This window comes from Alligator sinensis, unplaced genomic scaffold (assembly GCF_000455745.1).
Source record: "Alligator sinensis unplaced genomic scaffold, ASM45574v1 scaffold682_1, whole genome shotgun sequence".
In the NCBI taxonomy this organism is placed as follows: domain Eukaryota; kingdom Metazoa; phylum Chordata; order Crocodylia; family Alligatoridae; genus Alligator; species Alligator sinensis.
This window is the reverse complement of record NW_005842011.1, coordinates 2,406,586-2,424,811: the sequence shown is the minus strand read 5'-3', so window position 1 is coordinate 2,424,811 and position 18,226 is coordinate 2,406,586. Positions and strand designations below refer to the sequence as shown.

The following is an 18,226-nucleotide window of genomic DNA, read 5'->3' as shown; positions in this document are numbered from 1 at the left end:
ATGGAGGGAAGAAACCTAAACAGAGAGCAAAGGTGTCCAGTTTCCAAAGCAAGAATTTTGTCATGAGCTAAAGGAGCCAAGATTAGTTACTTTATACTTTAACCACATTCACTCAAAGAACAAAAATCTTTAATTTCTACATTCACTTGGCAAAATGTTAGCGCTGTTCTCAGCACAAGAATCTGGTTGAGGGTGTGCAAGAGAGGGAAGAGCATAAAGACAAGATGACCACCCAGGCAGGTGTCTGTTAAAATGGACCTATTTTTACATGCAACTCCTCAACTGGTGTAAGCTGGTGCCTTGTCAGTGAAGTCAATGGGCTCTGCTGATTGATACTGGTTGAAGTGGACCTGGAAGTACAGAGGGAAACAGGTGGTCAGTTGAGCTCCAAACCCAAAGCACCCAAAAAACGAAACCTATGGCAAGTGCCTGCTGCCCAGTGTGGTGTGCCATGACTGATACTTTTAAATGAAGAATGATCCTGAGGACATTAAGAAGGACACATGGCGCTACAGGCACATCTCCAGTCAGCAGACTTTCAGTCTGATATACCCTCATGCATTCAGGTGGCAGAGGTTTGGCTCCAAAATCTAAGGTTTAACTCTTAGTTTTAGAGCAAGAGCACTGGGTTAATCAAGTGCTGTGTCCCTAGGCTTTTACAACACAGACTGCAATGAAGCATATGCTGTTATGCCCTAGCTATTAAAATCTCCCGTGTAGGTCACACTGAATATTTGTCATGTTTATGGTTTCCATGGTGCTATATTTATGTGAATTATAAGAGTACTCCAAGAAGTTTCCAGACACCATGAGTTTACAGATTTGAAGTTTTAGTGAAATGGTAGGAAAATATACAAGAGGTTAATGTTGGAAGTTCAGGAAATTAATATCTAATTTATTTTTACAAAACATAGTCCATTTTACAAGTGTGACATTAAAAACCCTCCATGCTCTTCCATGTCTTTTGTTGCAATAACCTGTGCATCTGTACAGGCTGTTAGGTGAATGCCACTTACCTCTGTCTCTTCCAGCTCCTTATGTGACGTACCTAAATAAAGATCCAGCAGCGCCATGCTCCTTGACAGAGGCCCTGGAGCACTTTCAAGTGGAAAGCCTGGATGAACTCATACCCAATGACCTAAAAGAGAGGGAGATGCTTCCCCAGAAAGCCCCCTACAACATTACAGTGATAGCAGTGGAAGGGTGTCACTCCTTCGTTATCGTGGACTGGGCCAAACCCCTACAAGGAGACATGGTAACAGGTACAGTTAGAGAAACTTTGAGTGGTGGCTCTCGCACCTGGGGCTTCTTAGCTGTTGTCCTGTTTGAGTTCAGGGAATCTATACCAAATGGAGAGTTTTTTCCAAATTAAGACTTTTATCATAAACTGAACTTAACATGGATCATTTTTGCAAACATTATCTCTCTTGTAATTCCCTCAGAAGGAGGTATTGATTACTTCCTTGGGTCTTAGGAAGAGCTTGCATGTCATCTGTCAACTGTGTACCGGTGATAAGATTATAGGCGATATGGGGTGTGGTATAGGATGGAGGGCACATGCCCTCCAGATTTCTGTGCCAGTGCCTGGCAGCAGTGGGGGCAGTGGCAGCGATGGTGTGAAGTAGTGCCCCTCCACTGTCAACACTTATGCATCTAGCCTATGGATAAGATTGGTGGTCCAGATCTTTAAAAGAACTTCACCTCACATCTGTTTTTGTGCATATAGTTTTGAAGTTGATATATATGGTAACTTAATCATTAAACTACTAGAACGTTTCTGCTCATGAGATACACAAATAATATTGGGAAGCCACGTTTCAAAATCACTCTTTGTTTCCTAGGTTGGTTCCCCTCTCACTTTCTGAAACCAATACTCCCTTCTTTAAAAAAATATCCGTGGGACTGGAGAGGGAGCAGAGAATAGAAATGTAGGGAATATCCAGTAGACCCTCTGTTGTTTCTTGCAGATATTGCATGCCGCAGTAGCAATATTAATGATGCAAGCTGAACCAAAAATGTTGCTGTATACACAGGAAAAGCGAGAAGCTTAGTAGCTGAGCGAAAGAAGAAGAAATATTAAGCTTTTGATAAAAGAATCAACAGCTAAAATGCAGTGGAACTGATTAGCTCTTATGTGCCATATAACCTAAACTATCTTGATTTTGTTTAAACTAGATTTTGTTCAAATGCAAGTCTGACAACCTGTGGTTAATGGTTAAGCAAATACATTAAAATTGATCTTTGTTTGTCTTTAGAGCATGTGATAACAAAGATAATATGAATCTCAAGTCTTGCTAAAAATGTTAAAGTACATAAATCACAAAAGAGTTTAGAGAAAAACAAAATTTGTCAGTGTATCAGATTATTGGAACTGAGAAACAGAGTATGATACCCTCTTAGTTTTTCTTTCTTGTTGAATCTTGACCGTCTCTCTTTGACAACCTCACCAGAGGGGCCAAGAACTGGAGTGAGTGGGTATGCAACCTACACTAGCTTTTTAAAACTGGTGCAGTGTTGTGAAAGAATGGGGGAAGCTTACATTGCTACACTGTATACTCATGTTCAGTAGTTAACTAAAGGATTTCAGGGCTATCAATCTAGCACCTTATTGAATATATGGTTCATTTAAAATAACGTGAAATCTAACAGTTTAATTTTAACGCAGTTTGTGATCTATGCAATGAGTTGTTTGATCATGTCCAATGCATGTTGATGCCTTTATTCTGTTTAATTCTGTATTTGCATCTTGGCACTTTCCTGCTATGAGTCACTATCTTCCTTTTCATATTCTTCTCAGAGGCATGCTTCCAGTATTTTGGTTTTTTTTAATATTGCCTGTCAAAATTCTTGCTCTAGCAGTCTAAAACTGTTAAAGGCAAACTGCAGATGATGATTAACAAGCAAGCTTTTGCCCTCTTCCTCTCTCTTTAATGAATACAAAATTAAGCAAATTTTTCCTCTTATTTAACTGCAAATTTTTGTTGCATATATTATAACTGATTTCTAAAGCTTAGGATAGACTTAAAACATGGATTCTCCTTTTGTGTCTAACAAAATTTATACAGTGTGCAGAAAAAAAAGAATCTCGCATTCAAAATCTTATTTCCATGATCCTACAGTTGTTCTTTGTATTTTTTAATTCTTTACCAAATTAACAAAGCTACACACCCTCTCACTTTGCTATTTATTGCTCCTTTAGCAGAAAATGAATTAATTTGGAATAGAACTAATATGATATTTTGATCCACCTACTTTTGTCAGAGCTGTCTAGCTTTGTCAGTAGAGTGACAGGCTATGCAGACTGGAAGGACCTGGGTTCAAACTGAGGTAAAGTTGGTGGAATTTCACTTATCCTTTCCACTTCCTGGGCAGCACTGAGGCCCACCCATCCAATGGGTACCTGGGGATAAAGGCAACTAAGCATGTAACACCCTCAAAAGGATGTCATGGTACTGTGGCATGCTGTGATACCCCTTTTGAGAGTGGCTGCCCTAGAATTTTGTTGTGTCTGCTTAAAAGTCTACTGCATCTTAAATATCAATTGGCAATATATGCCATATAGAAGATAACATTTAGCTGTATGATCTATACCCTGAATTCTCATGCAAAACTCATTGACCTCAATGGGTTTTCCATGCAAGGTTTGAATGCATATAATACTCAACATGCCCAGTGCAGAGCTGAGATTTGTATATGCTCCAGAGTGATTGCATCTACATGAGATGCTTACTGTGTAGTAGTGTCACCTGGCATGATCCATGATGTGATGCTACTGCGTGATAGTAATGAGCTACTGTGCAGTCAGCGTCACCAGGAAGCCATGTGGGGACGCTACCGTGCAGTAATGCCTGTAATGCAGTAACACTACTGCAGTCATTTAATACTTGGCTATGCAAGTACTGAATGACTTGTGTAGATGTGGCCAGTCTTCTTCTGACTAGTAGTATCAAGTATATAGTGGTATTATTTTGTAAAATGAATAACAGGCACATTTTTGCTCCCATTAAAGTTAAAGGGAGTTTTATTATTGACTTAATTAGTAACAATATTGTGTGCTCAAATAATTTTTTTACTGGAGTATTTGCCAAGACAGTGAAGTACCACTGTGAATGAGTTTGACAGCTGGGTATCTTCTACTACAGTAAATTGTCACAACCTCATTGAAGCTTAAGGAGGCATAACAACTCACTAAGTACCTCCCACATCCTACTTGACAGTTTGTATCACAACTTAAGTATTATTTATTGTCCAATTCATCCCTTAGCTCAATATTCTTATACCAAGAATTAAACTGACCCCTTGTTTTCATATTTACTACCTTCAGGCTCAGGCCCTGAAATAGCCTATTTGCTTAGAAAGGTCAATAACTATATAATTTATTCTTTTTCAAGGGGAAAAGAGATTGGGGGAAAAGGTGGGGTTTGTATTTATTTTACATTAAGAAATCTTAGAAAGCATAGATATTGACTCTTTTGACCCATAACATCTGTCAGTGCATCTAATCCTGAGGTTATCATTGTTTGAAATTTAGACTTCTGACAGACACTTACCTTTTCCATTGACAGGTTACTTGGTTTACAGTGCATCTTATGATGATTTCTTAAAGAACAAATGGTCAACCAGGACTGCGGGGACCACTCATTTGCCTATTGAGAACCTGAAGCCAAATACAAGGTAACAGTTTGACTTGTTCTTTCTCAGTACTCTTGTTAATTTGAAACAAATGTCACCAGTTTTGGTGGTCTTGGGAGAATCCATATAACAGCACATCTGGAACACACAATTCACATCTTACCAATCATCTTCCTATGGTTACATGTCTATGACATGTACATCACAGTATCACTGGGCAGAACAGCAGTGTAAGTTAACTTTATTAATGCATTGTGGGCTGCAGTCGCAGAGCAGTTAAGGTTTCTGCTCTGGAGTTGATGTGCATGTAGTGGGAGCAGGTGGGTGGGACTTATTTCCTCATCAGTGAAACTGCACACTGTTGTCATGGTGCAGATCTGCCCTTGCTATCACTGCATCAGTTCTGTTTATCCCATCTCTCATCACTGCAAACCCCACTCTGCTCCCACACACAGGAGTCTAGGAGTCTAGGATTCCTGATCATCAATCTAGCTTAGTAGCACCAAAGATACAGCACTACAGGCTTCAGCACATGCTAGCACCCAGAGCGTGTATCCAGGGTCCCTGGATAGTTTGTAGTTTGGTTGTGAGCATATGGTAGGCCTACACTGCTGTGTCTTTGCTTTGCTGTTATTGTTACCTGTGTTATCTGGTTAAAGCCAGTGTAGCCATGCCAACATATGCTACCATCTCACCTTCATTTTGCTGCACTGACATGCCCCAAAGTTAGGGATCTGAAGGTCAAAGGACTTATATCCTTCCAGTGCTCTTGTGGTGCTCTTAAGGGGCGTATGTGACACACAGGAAAAAGACATCTTTAAAACAGATGTTGTAGTAGACTTGCCTGTGAATTGAATCACCAAACTTCATATTTCAGTCAATTGTAATACACTTTACTAGGATAACATGCTGGTTATTATATTATATGCTCTCTTCAGTGTCTGATCCACAGAGGATGAGAGTCTGTAACAACTCTCTCAGTATGAGAGTCTGGCTGTTTTGCATAAGCTCTTTGGAGTGCTGTTTTTAGTTCTGGAGGTCATTAGCTGGATCCCTGGGGTAAGCCAAGACAGCAGGAGGCTTACTTGCAGGTGTCCTACATTGGCGTGTTAGTAGGTTGAGAAGTTTCCTTTGTCCTGGCAGGAATAGGGTGCTTAGGGAAAAGGAGAACCCAAGAGAGAGACCTGCTTATGGAACGCAGGCACGCCCACCCAAGTACTGCAGCTGCTCCTGGCTACAGACAACTTCTAGAAGCGTGAGGGGTTGAGGAGTGATGACTTGCCTCCACAGTTGCCTTTGTGGAAGTTCTGTCCAGCTGACATATTATGTCAACAGTGCTAAACATGGAAGATTGCTCTTTCTGTTCTTACTTCCAAAAATTAAAAAAAGAAGAAAAAGGCTGTATTGCTATAGAATTTACTAAGGTGCATCATGGCCTCTCATGCTCTTTGGGAGAGTCAACACAGGCCATAGAAGTTTCAGCAACGCAGTTTATCCCTCTGATTCTTCTGCAGGTGCTATTCCCCCAGGGGTTTTGTGCAACAAATCTATATTAAAAAGAATAGAAACTTTTTTGTGGTGTTTCAAGGGTGTGCACACATGCATCATGCCCCCAGTATGTTAAAAGAATAGAAATAAGGAGTGAAAAGGATTGCATACATTTTTACCCTTACGTTGCTTTCAATTGCATCTCCAGCAGGTACCAAGAACCAAGACATGCTCCAGCTCCATAATCTTGAGTCTTAGCAATGATGCAATCAGTGGTTAGAGGCAGTATGACTCCCCCAGTGACTGAAATGCATCATTGGAGGAGTCTTTTAGGTTAACTAATAGAAAAGTAAAAACATTTCACATCTAGTTACTAAACTGAGGGCTCAGGACTCCTGGGTTCTCTTTCAAGGTTCTAAGGGAAGCAGAGTCCCACCCCGCCTTGGTCTTCCAAGTGTCAACTCTTCTGCCAACGTCCCCTCAAAGTTCTTGTTTTCACAGTCCTAATTCCACCACTGTCAGCTCCACATCCCAGTCGTCTTTCTGTTCTCTGCCCCAGTCCCTCTCCTGTTCCCCACTTTGCTGAATATCCCAGTCCTAGTCCTCCTTTTTCCCATGCTCTCTGGTCATCCCCCATTCTAACTTTCCAGCATCTTTTCCCATTATCTCAGTATTTAGTATCTCACCACCTCCCCTTCCCCTGCCCTGTTAAAAAAATCTGTGTGCTTCATTCCAGTCAAGCTGCAGCCTCCTCTTCCTCGCTGCCTGGCAGCCAGGAGGGAATGGATTAAAAGCATAAGAGAGTCCATTTCCTTGTTCTCCATCCCTGTGCCCAGCATCACCAGGTTCCCAGGAAGAGCGATTGGTGGGAAATTCCTGCTCGGCCTTTGCAGCCCTGGGCTACAGCATGCTCTGTACAGATGGAATCTTTGGAAAAGGTAGCTGCCAAACTCCAACACACCTACTGAGCATGAGATGTTCAGAAGTTCCCAATATGGCCAGATTTGGATAGATGAGAGAGGTTTTAGAGAGTCTCAGCCAAAAGAATATATGAATTCTATAATACGGAGAAAATATATATTTTCCTGACCTCATTCTAAGAAATGGGGATGAACCTTTGGCCCCAGTGTTCACTGTATTTTTATTGTATATAATCCATTACATTATTACAGAAGAACTTTCTTTTAGCACAGGAATCAGGGAGAGCCAGTGGGTGGGGCACGAGGATTCTTTTCGACAGATGAATTGTGTGCATTGGCCAATACCATTTACATATTTCAAATCCACAGACTGAATTGGCTGCATACTTTTTGTCTTAAAAATAACCATGTAACCACTAAAAAAAATAGCGCCTAATTGATAAAATATGATCTGAAGGATGAAACTAGACAAAAAAGCCATGTGTTCCCAATTGTGTGCCCATTTTATGAGAAGTCTCTGGTTAAGTACGATTTACTGTATACAAATGATGATATTAAGTGCTCACCATTTGATATGAGAAGCATCTTTTATGCAAACTGTGGCATACATGGCATATGAATCAGGGTTCAGCTTCTAACCAAAATGTAAAGCTGTCATCACACTTTGAATAACGTGACTGGCAGAGCCTAAAACAACTTGAAATTCTGCAGTAGCTTCGGGCATTTTGACATGCTCAAATGTTTTACAAAACAAACAAGGCAAATATAACTTTTTAATCAAGGGCCTATTGAAGTCAATAAGAGGTTCTGCAGTAGCACAGTGGGAGCAAGATCAGACTTCTTGTGACATGAATACATAATTAAATAAAAATCTCTCAAAGGCACAGCATGCCTGTCTTGACAACTCTCCTTCCCTCACACTTCACTTCAGACTTTTGCAAAAGACATTGCAGACTTTAGCAGGGTGCTCTCAAGCCCACTTTCTTTCTTCTCTAAATCACTTTCCTCTGTCTCTTCAGACTCTTTCTCCTCCATTTGTTTTTCTTTTCCCTTACAGGCCATTTTTCTGACCCCCAACTTTATTAATGCTTGGCATTTCATAGGAAATATCTCATAGCATTTTACAAATGTTATGAATGACTACAAATCTTCACAGTTAGGGCGGCTAGGATCTGGAACTAACTTCCAAGGGAAGTGGTGCTGGCTTCTACCCTGGGGGTCTTTAAGAAGCGGCTTGATGACTACCTAACTGGGGTCAATTGAGCCCAGTTTTCCTCCTGCCCAGGCAAGGGGTCAGACTTGAAGATCTACAAGGTCCCTTCCGACCCTACTTCTATGATTCTATGAAATCCAAATGCAAATAGCTGCTGGATTTCCTGACTCTGAAGGCCAGAGGAATTGATATGTTCTAGCCACTTTATGCTGCTCCAGTGAAGCAAAGCAACCACACATTTAATGAAAAAGTTCTACCACATTTGGGTTGTGTTGTGGTGACACAACAGCACAAAGCAGATAGGGAAGATCAGCAAGTCAAGTTCTTCATTTTACATCTTAAGCAGTAGCTCAAACCATTTGGCCCATTTCTAGTGTCTGTTTTTTTTACAACAAGTATGACAGGAAGTTCTTTCTACATTCCTGTATAAGAACTGCATCAAAAACTGGATCCAGTGTACTGACAGCAAGATCTTCTTCAGTGGTGAGTTCCAGTTTATACTGACCTGCTGGGTCTGCAAGCAGCTGGTGTTTATTTACAGTAGAATATCGATTATCTGGATTCACTGGTGTCACCATCATTCCAGATAATCAACCCCCACAGTAAGAAGTCCTGAAAACTATACTTTATTTACCGTATTAAAACAAATATTAAAAATACAATAAGCAGTAAACGTGGTATTGTCTAATGCAGTTGGCTTACAGCAAGGCGGTCCAGCTTCTAAATCGCTGGTAGTCGCATGCCATACAGGCTGCACCAGGGTGAGCCATGGGCACCCCTCTGTCTCCCCACAACTGTACTGTGTGGCTACATGGCCCTGGACTCCTGTGGCTCATCAGGCTGTGCATCACACTACCCTGCTCCCTGGGCTAGAGGCAGAGGCAGGAAGAGTGAGAAAGCTCAAGAGACTCCAGTTACTGTTGCAGCCATACTGATTAAGTGAGTGGTGGCCGGGTGAGAGCCTAGGGGCTGCAGGCAACCATGGGACAGTGCTGACTTACATCATTAAAATTACTGTATAGTCGTATACATAAAGCACTAGTAAATAAACAACAGTTATCTCACGGATTATCAAAATGCATGCCACAAAGCACAAAACCAAGATTATTGACCGAGCCTGTATGAATTACAGTGGATTTCTCTGATGGACAAATTCCATGTACATTACTGGACCCAGAACTTTTATTGCACTGGCGGACATAACTGCTTTTTAAAAATAATTCAAAGCCTTCTGGTGAACTGATGTTCTGGAGAATCAACTTCCAGATAATTAATGCTGTACTGTATTTCCCTACTTAACCAGTAGCATAGTTATACTGGGAAAGATTTCAGTGGCTACCATACACAGTTGCATAGACTTGACTGAGCAGTGCTTAAATTACATCGTATTTAATCGATTTTTAGACTCTTGTATAAAAGCTGGGTATGGGACAAAGTTCAGGTAGTGTGTAACCTGAACCAGGTCCTGTTTTTGTTAAAGGGCTCCCACTGAATTCAGTGGAAGCATTCTGTACAAAATGATGGTAGGAAAATGTTCCATTGCATTTAGGATGTGTCTTGATTACACCAGAATGACAGTAACTGTTTTTGCTCACAGCAGAGGGCCTGACTATTATTAATTCTACAGGTAGCTTGCATACCAAGACAACTTTTTAATGGAAATAGTCATTGCCAATGAGTGGTAAATTAGTGTTAATAACATAGACCATGCAAAAGTTTTAGAGGTGGTGAGAAAGCTGCCCTGCAAGTTGTTCTGTTTGGACACAGGTTTCATTTGTGGACTCAGATTTCATCAAGACACTGTGTGGGGGTTGGAGTCTGTCTGTACAAATATATGGTTACAACTGAGCAATTCAGCTTGCAGGATCAGGGGCCACATAGACTAGTGCCATAGCAATATATTAAATGACTAAGAGGCATGCGTCATGTCTAGAGTGCCCAGCATAATCAATGTCACTGTTTAAATAAGATGCATCTGAAGTAGGTAATATTTTGGGTATCAATGACATGTTGATAGGGCCACAGTAGTGGTTTACAGGCATTGGTGTCAGCAGCTAATGAGTGGTTATTGTAACATTTCATGGTTGGCAATTAATATACAGTACTTAAAAGTTGTAAACCAATGAGTCACCTTTTTATACACTAATATTTATATAGATTTTATCAATGAGTTAACACAGTTGCACTCTGGTGGATGTTTATTTGACTTGGAGTTTATACAGTACTAAGAAAAACATGCCATATTTTATTGCATACAACACTCACTGTTATCCCAGTGACCATCTGCTGGAAATCAGGGTGTGCATTATAAGCAAGAAATATGTAACAAGCAGCTTCTGCAGCTTATGAGCTGAAAACAAAAAATAAAATCTGCATGGATGCAGAACAGTGGCCAGGCTTCACTCCCTAGCTGCCACTACTCAGTTACTTACTACCAGGAAAGGTCTTTCTTTCTCATTCTGCATTTCAAAAACAAGGTGCTTACTATATTCTGGGACGTGTTGTTTGTGAAATATTATGGTATTGTGGCTCCTTATTGCCATTTGTATTATACTGCCAGAACCAGCATAGTTTAATTTTGTTGAATTTGCTGGGGTGTTATAAAGACAATATCTTAGTGGTGGGAAGCTGTCTCCCTTTGTTGTATAGATAAGTTAGATTATAGTTAAACTATTCTGAACTATTTTAATATAAATATATTAACATTATAAATGAAAGCTTAACAATTGGAGTGGGCTAGAAAATGGAATTTCTCTCTTCTAAAATTTGAACATTTTGATCTTTGTTTTCATCCTAAATCAGGGTGTAAAATCAGAAACATCAAATATTTTCATTAATAGGAAAAACTCAAAGCAATATCAACATGAAACATTTGGACGCTTTTGCTTAAAGAGAACAAATACTTCTCATATTAAAATGCCGATGCTTTAAAACGTTTTGGAGATTTTAATTTTTGCCCTTATAAGATTTTCCTGCTTTTGACATGTCAAAATATTGAAATGTTCATTTGAAACATTTAGTTACATAATTTCCCCAAAACACTTCAACCAGCTTTGTCCGTAATGATGCTTCCCTGTGATCTATAGAACATCATATAATAAAAGTCAGTTCAGGATCCCAAGTTAAAAAGAATAATTTTGGTTTTAATTAACTAATGCAATGTGTTCTGATTAAGGATTTGATCCATTAGCTTCAATGGCTTTTTGATCAAATTCCAAGTCCTTAAGCCCCCTTCCTCCCCTCCCTTCCTTTTCATATGCAGTGAATGTATGAAATCATGCCATGTGCCCTAGCAATATAAAACAACAGAAACAGAGCAGTGATATATTAATTTCAGAATCCTGCAAGAATCCTGATAAAACATTTCCACTGGGAATAACGTTAGTGGTTGATCTCATTACTCATTATTTTGTGTCATATTCCCATAAGAACATTAATTTTCCATCACTTGTAGGCCCATAGTTAAGCAATTGTCTTTCTATCTTGCCTATCTGAGGCAAAGTCCAGAGAGGTTCTCCTCACTGCCTTTCCCCTCAGATTGTTGTACCATTGGGAAAAGGGTAATGAAGAGCTGAAAACCAGGACCTTTTGGGGTGGTGTCTGTTTGGATGAAAACTGATAACAGGGTCAGACTATTTTCTAAGCATGCTTTGTTTACAAAGATGTATGAGAGCTTTGTTTCTTTGGACAGCATGGGAACTGAATGGAGGCAGTCTTTTTTGCTGAAATCCTTGATAAGGCACTCCAGTTCTTGTCCCAAGAATACTGACCTTTTTACTTCTGCTTGTTGGCAGGGACCCAGAGAATCCTGCTCCCTGACTGCAATCACTTAACACATGGTGTTATTCCAGTCCTCAGTGCTTTGCTTAGAGCCTGGAAAACCCTTTGAGCTGTGCGCTCCCTTGCAATCTCACAGCTTCCAGAGATAAGCCGGAGTCACCAACCTCACAGTCTCCCTGAAAACTCTCTGGATAGTTGCCTGCATATGTGTACGTTTCCTTTCACCTTATTGAACAGTTTGTTATAAAGCATTTCCATAACAATATTTAAGTAATTACACTATTTCATTTATACCCCTCCCTTTCAAATCAAACTTTAGAGCAGGGGTGGGCAAAATGGCAGATTCAGCCCCTGCCCACGTGGCTCCCAGCCGGTCCCCATGGAGAGCCCAGGATCACAGGGGCATGACAGCACAGGGCCGCAGAACCAGGGCTCTGCCCTGGCCCCATGCTGTTATGGCCCCATGATCCCAGGTGTCCATGGAGACCAGCCGGGAGCTGCATGGGCAGAGTATGCAGCTGGGTGGGGAGTTGCTCTGGGGCCAGGCTGGCGCTGGGGCCAGGGCTGAGCTACTATCCACTCCTTGCACGCCTGGGCCTGCAGAACCTGCATTCATTGCAGGGGTGTGAGGGCAGCAGATCATGACTCTGCCTTGGTCCCGGTCTCCTGTTGTCACCACTCCACGATCCAGGGGTCTCCCTGGCCCTGCCCAGCCATCTTGCTCCTGGTTGCAGCCCCATCCCAGCTTCCCAGCTGCATGCCTCATCCATATGGGTCCCTCCCCCAGTGGTGGGTATGGGGCAGATGGGCCTTGACGCCTGGGAAGCAGGGCTTGGTCTGGCAGCAGCAGCCAGAAGGAACCGCCGCTGCAAGGGCTACTGAAAAATGAAGTCCGCTTTGGTCCAGATCTGGCCCGTGGGCTGGATTTTGCTCACCCCTGCTCTAGAGCAATCAAATAGAGGGAGAGCATGTGGATGATAGTGACTATATCTTCAGTGCAAAATATTGCTTACTCAAAATAGCTGTTTCAGTGTACAGATGTAGGAGAGACAAGGCATAGAACTTTTTACCTCACCATAACTAGTCAGAGTTGGCCCTGTAGTTTGCAAACTCAGAATTTCCATCTTGTGAAAATTTTTTGACATTTCCAAATTCGTATTCATTCTAATTAGGAATAAAACCAAGCATTTGGGAATTTTCCTGAACAACGAAAATTACAGAAAATTACGTTTCAAAAATGTAAATTCAGAACAAGGTTTTCATTTTCAAATGCGTTGAGTTTTCCATGGTTACAGTCTTTCTTTATTTTTACGTTATTTCAGGACATGTCTGATAATGCATAACATGATGATACTGCATCATGTCAAGTCATCTTCTACCATAAGAAGACATATAAAACAGGCAGTCTTTGGACTTACGGCACGATTGGTTCCTGACAACCGGATCTTAAGTCAAAACGTTACTCGGAACTGATTTTCCCATAGAAAACAATGCTATAAATGGGGGATAGGTTCCTGAACCAAGGCCCGATACCTTATTTTCACCAAAAATAACCCAGAATTTTGTACTCAATCAGTTATAGATGAGTAATATAGCTATATTAATGTATTTATATTATAAATAGCAATCTCATTGATTTGGAAGGACTTCTTTGAGATGACTGCTGGACTTTTTGAAGGGCTCTTGGCTGGAGTCTTCTCAGGAGTCTTGGCTGCAGGTTTCTCTGGAGTCTTGTCCGCTTTCTTAAAGAAAGCGTCCAAGGAACTTTGGACAGATGTTCTCCTGGGAGATGGGCATCTTGTTCCCATCAGCGAACTTGTTTGCTGGCGTGGCATGGCATCAGATCAAGTGTCATAAAGTCCAAGCTGACATCAGAAAGTTGAAACAGGGTGTCAATTTATAAATGTTGTAAGTGTGAAATGTTGTAACTCGAAACATTGTAAATCGAGGACTGCCTGTAATCCAGATTATTTTATTATTTGAACATTGTTAAGGGCAACTGCAATTTAATACTGATTAAAAATAAATATATTTCTCAATTATTTAGGGGAGGAGAGGGAGGAAGTGCCCATATTTTGCATAGAAGCCTTGTGGTTAAGCCATTTGCCCAGAAGCGGGAGAACTGGGGTTCTAGGCCCTCAGCCTGAGGGAACTCAGACCCACATCTCCCGTGGGTCTGTCCTAACAACCAATGAGAGACAAGGCTTCGTGGGCCCCCTCTTCCTTTCTGCATTCTTATCTTTCAGTTCTCAAGGCTCCTGCTGGCTTGAATGTGTGACTGCTCTGAACTCAAGTTAGCACTAACACCGATCAGAATTTGAGCAGCCGAAAGAGCACCATTTAACAAGACTCAAAAAGGCATCTTAGCGCACAGTTACAATCTGGCCTTGAGTGATTATCCTCCCTTTCTGCTAGAAAGTGCTAAACGATTTTATTGTCAGAGAAATTAAAGGCACTGTGATCTAGAAAATCAGATCTTTCAATCTGTAGGAAGGATCACTGCCCTTGAGGATTTCAAACAATAAAATATTATTGTAGAATATTTTAATCATTATGTCATCATATCACACTATTTTTTGACATTTCAGTGGAAGTTGTCTATAGTGCCTGAAGGAAGTCTGTTTAGGGGGAAACATTAGTTTTTCTCTTGCCAGCACTAAAAATGGATTGCGTGTGGTGCTAATTTGCTGCTATCCCCATGTTTTTTACAGTGGTAGTTGGGCAGTTGCCACCTCGTTGCAATTCTGACAAGCCAAAGTGTAACCAAAGCATAATTAATTACAGGGTTGTTTTTTTTTTAATGTATTACTTTTTTCATGATGGAAAGTGAATGAGGTTAGATTGGATATGACTTCCCAGCATATTCCTCAGCAGTAAGGCAAAGGATTAAAGACCATGATAGAAGTAAATATCTTGACCAATATCATTAAGGGTTTGGGAGTTCACTGTTTATTTACAGTTTCTGAAATGGGTTTATTAGCTGACTTGGTAATTAGAACTCGCTGACTGAAGTACATTAACACAGCTGTAACAGGACAGCCTTATGGTTATGCCATGGGAAAGTCAAGACATCTGGGTTTATATCCATCTCTTGCTATCTCTTCATCTTCCAAATGTGGATAATAACATTTAGGTATCTCACAACAGTTCTGAGGCTAACATTAATTGTTATGTATAAAGTATATTGAAATATTCATACTGAAGGTGCTATTTAATTTCACTGTTATTAACAGGAGCAATTTGGCAGTAAAAAGATGAATCTACATGTACTTTTTACATATGCAAACCATAGCTAGGCTGGAACTAGTCTCTCTCTCTCACCTTACCTTGAGCCAAATCTTGCCCATGTAAGTGCAGCTGTATGCTGTTTTCCAGTACAAAGCTGTTCCAAGCCATCTTAGCAAGCACAGGGAGGGATAAATGGTTCATGTTCAACCACCCTAGTAGGCACTATGCCATCCCCTTCCCTGTAGCAGGTGCAGGTGGTGGAGCTTGGCAAAGGAGGTGGAGCTAAGACAGCCTTATGGTACTGATGTAATGGCTCTTTGGAACCATAAGCAAACCAGATAGAGCAGGCTAGGGCTACTTTAACTTTCTTTGCTCTGGGAACATACTGGGAGGCTGAGGATAAAGGAACACATGGAGTGTCTGCATATCCCAGCCCTCAGTCTCTTTCAGTTGTGCTAAAACTTCTTGGCTCCGCCATGAATTGAAGCCCGTTTTTAAATCATTGGCAGATATTTCCATAGCCAAAAGTACGGTGTTAGGAATTAGTAGAAAACACAACCTTCTGAAATTCTAGTGTCTCACGCAGTTTTCTTTGCCACAGTGTTCACTGCAGGTACAAGGAAATTACAAAATCTTTGTGGATATCATGCAGTCATTAATTACATACAGGAACCTGTGCAGAAAGCAACAGTAACAGTAAACTGAAAAAAAAAATTGTTCGTTTTTGTACTTAAGGAAAAAGACAGTCAGATAATCAGATGCAGCAGAGATATGGGGGCCAAGTCGTTGTGGAACTGTATCCACTGAGGATCTGCTGGTAGACTGGAGAAACCTTAGCAGATATCTCCAATCTGGATATACTATGTTGTTGGGCAGTTAATTGAAACCATGTTGGCCTTTGTTTTTAAGCTTAGACTTTTCCTTCTGGCTTGTGAAAACAGAGACATGTTTCATACCATAAGTGTGACTAGTGTGGGTGGGAATTTGCATTTGATACTGACTCTAAATTGTTGTGGAAGTCAGATATTTCACTGTAGAACGGCTTTTCAATCAGGTTAATCTTCCTTCTTATGCCTGTTCATCTTAATTTCTACTTTTAAAGGGTTTTTTGATTTTTTTAAAATCTTGTACTTCTGGGAAAGCTCAAAGGTTTTAAAATATGGAACTACAGATCACATGAGCAATCACTGGACCTATCTGCAGTGTGCCCAAACATCTGTGGGTTCATGTGTTCTTCACCCTACTGCATTGGTTGTTTCTTTGCAGTTTTCGATACAGGAAGTAGAAGGATTCTGTTCTGCCAGGGTTTTATCAGGCAACATTTTTCAAAGGAGAGAAGGGACAAGGCTTAGGGAGGCAGAATTGCTGCATGTAAGTAGGGTTGTGTGGGACAAGACAAGAAAACCAGTGTTATTCTGCTGCCATTACCCCTTATGATCTCCAGCATAATGGCCATGCTGGGAGTGCAGAGATTGTGTACCTGCAGTGCACCCTTGATATTGGCCAGTTGGTGGTGTTATGATCCACCAGTGGATCTTGAATGTTGCAGACAATCTGCTTCCTTATTTCATTTCTGCCCATAAATATGACAATAACCTCTGGGAGTTTAAGGTACGTGTGGTTAAATTTTACATAAGATACCCACACTTTGTCTTTTCCTGATAACACACCCCAAAGTAATTCCACAAGATACAGCTGTGTGATGTTTGTTGTTGTTATGTCTCTAAATTTCAACCTTCTGCTCTTTTTGGTACCATAAGAGGCATCTGTTCCTCAAAAGCTCCCATACGGGCATGAAGACCATCAGCTGGTCAGACCAGAACCATTTGTTAAACACTTATGAAACTATTAACACCCAGGATTTGCAAGATTCTTTCTTTAATCTTTTTAATAAAAAGTAACCCACTTGCTATTTGTCCTGCAATGTAAACCTGTTTAAACCCAAAGCAGGACTGAAAGGAGTATGGAAATGAAATCCATTTCCTCAGCAGGAGAGTGGTGGGAACATGAACTCTTCCTCTTTTCACATGCAGATCCAGAGCTCTAATGTAAAACAGCAACAATTCTCCTTATAAGTTTCCCTGTGTGTGATGACTACCAAAGCTGCCAGCTATATTCAGTGAAGTGTTTTATCCAGGGGGAGGGCACCCCTAACTGCTGGCTCTGCGAGCCCCTCCAGGGGGCCTTTCCTTCCTTCCCACCTGCATCCCTGCCTGGGTGGGCATGGAGGGATGCACCATATGGTGCCTACTACCCAGGGCTCTTGGCGTTCCACAGGGGATCCGATTGGAAAGTGAGGAGCTTGTGTTGTCTCTCAGGGACTGGGATGAATGTAGAGGGCACAGAAAGTAGCTAGGGGGATCTGCTTAGCACCAACTGATGAGCTCAGGACCTGGACATTACTGAAGAACATTCTGTGATGGTACAGGCAGGGAACCAAGAGGAAAGGATTTAACACGAGGTGTGTGTGTTGGTCAGCAGAAGTTGACCATTTCCATAGAAGGCACCTGATTCCTTCTGTGGACCCCTGTGGACTTTCCACCAGGCTGCTTTCCCTTTGAAATACTTTCACCCCTTTGGAATCTTGTGACTGAGTTCTCTTTTCCTGATGAGTGATGGAGGTAGCCTACAGTCATAGCATGTGATGCTGTGCTCTTGTTAGAGTTCACAAGCTCAGGGGTATTAGGCCTACTACTTGGATGGTAAATGATTAAAGGAAATACTCCAGGGGTTTGGTAGCATTCTTCCCTCTGAGCAACGACTGATCCAGTTATGACAGTCATGTTTGGTATATTGTACTTTTGCAGATGCTCAATTTTGGATTGGATGCAAAATTAAGGTTTAGATGTTTTATGGTCATTAAAAATGCCTGGCATTTCTTGCAAGCGTAGAAACGAGCAAGCAGCAAGAAAAGAAAAAGGTTAACATGAGTGTTTACAAAAATATTAAGGTAGAATTCTTGCCA

The 18,226-nt window shown here is 41.1% G+C and overlaps 1 protein-coding gene across 1 annotated transcript in view; it reads left to right on the top strand.

The window, feature by feature from the left end:
- Positions 1 to 18,226, top strand: part of FNDC1 (fibronectin type III domain containing 1) — a 125,395-nt gene that overhangs the window by 96,866 nt on the left and 10,303 nt on the right. The window contains exons 14-15 of the mRNA XM_014519127.2: positions 1,032 to 1,262; positions 4,566 to 4,674. Coding sequence (XP_014374613.1) covers positions 1,032 to 1,262; positions 4,566 to 4,674 — 340 coding nt within the window. The remainder of the gene's footprint in view (positions 1 to 1,031; positions 1,263 to 4,565; positions 4,675 to 18,226) is intronic.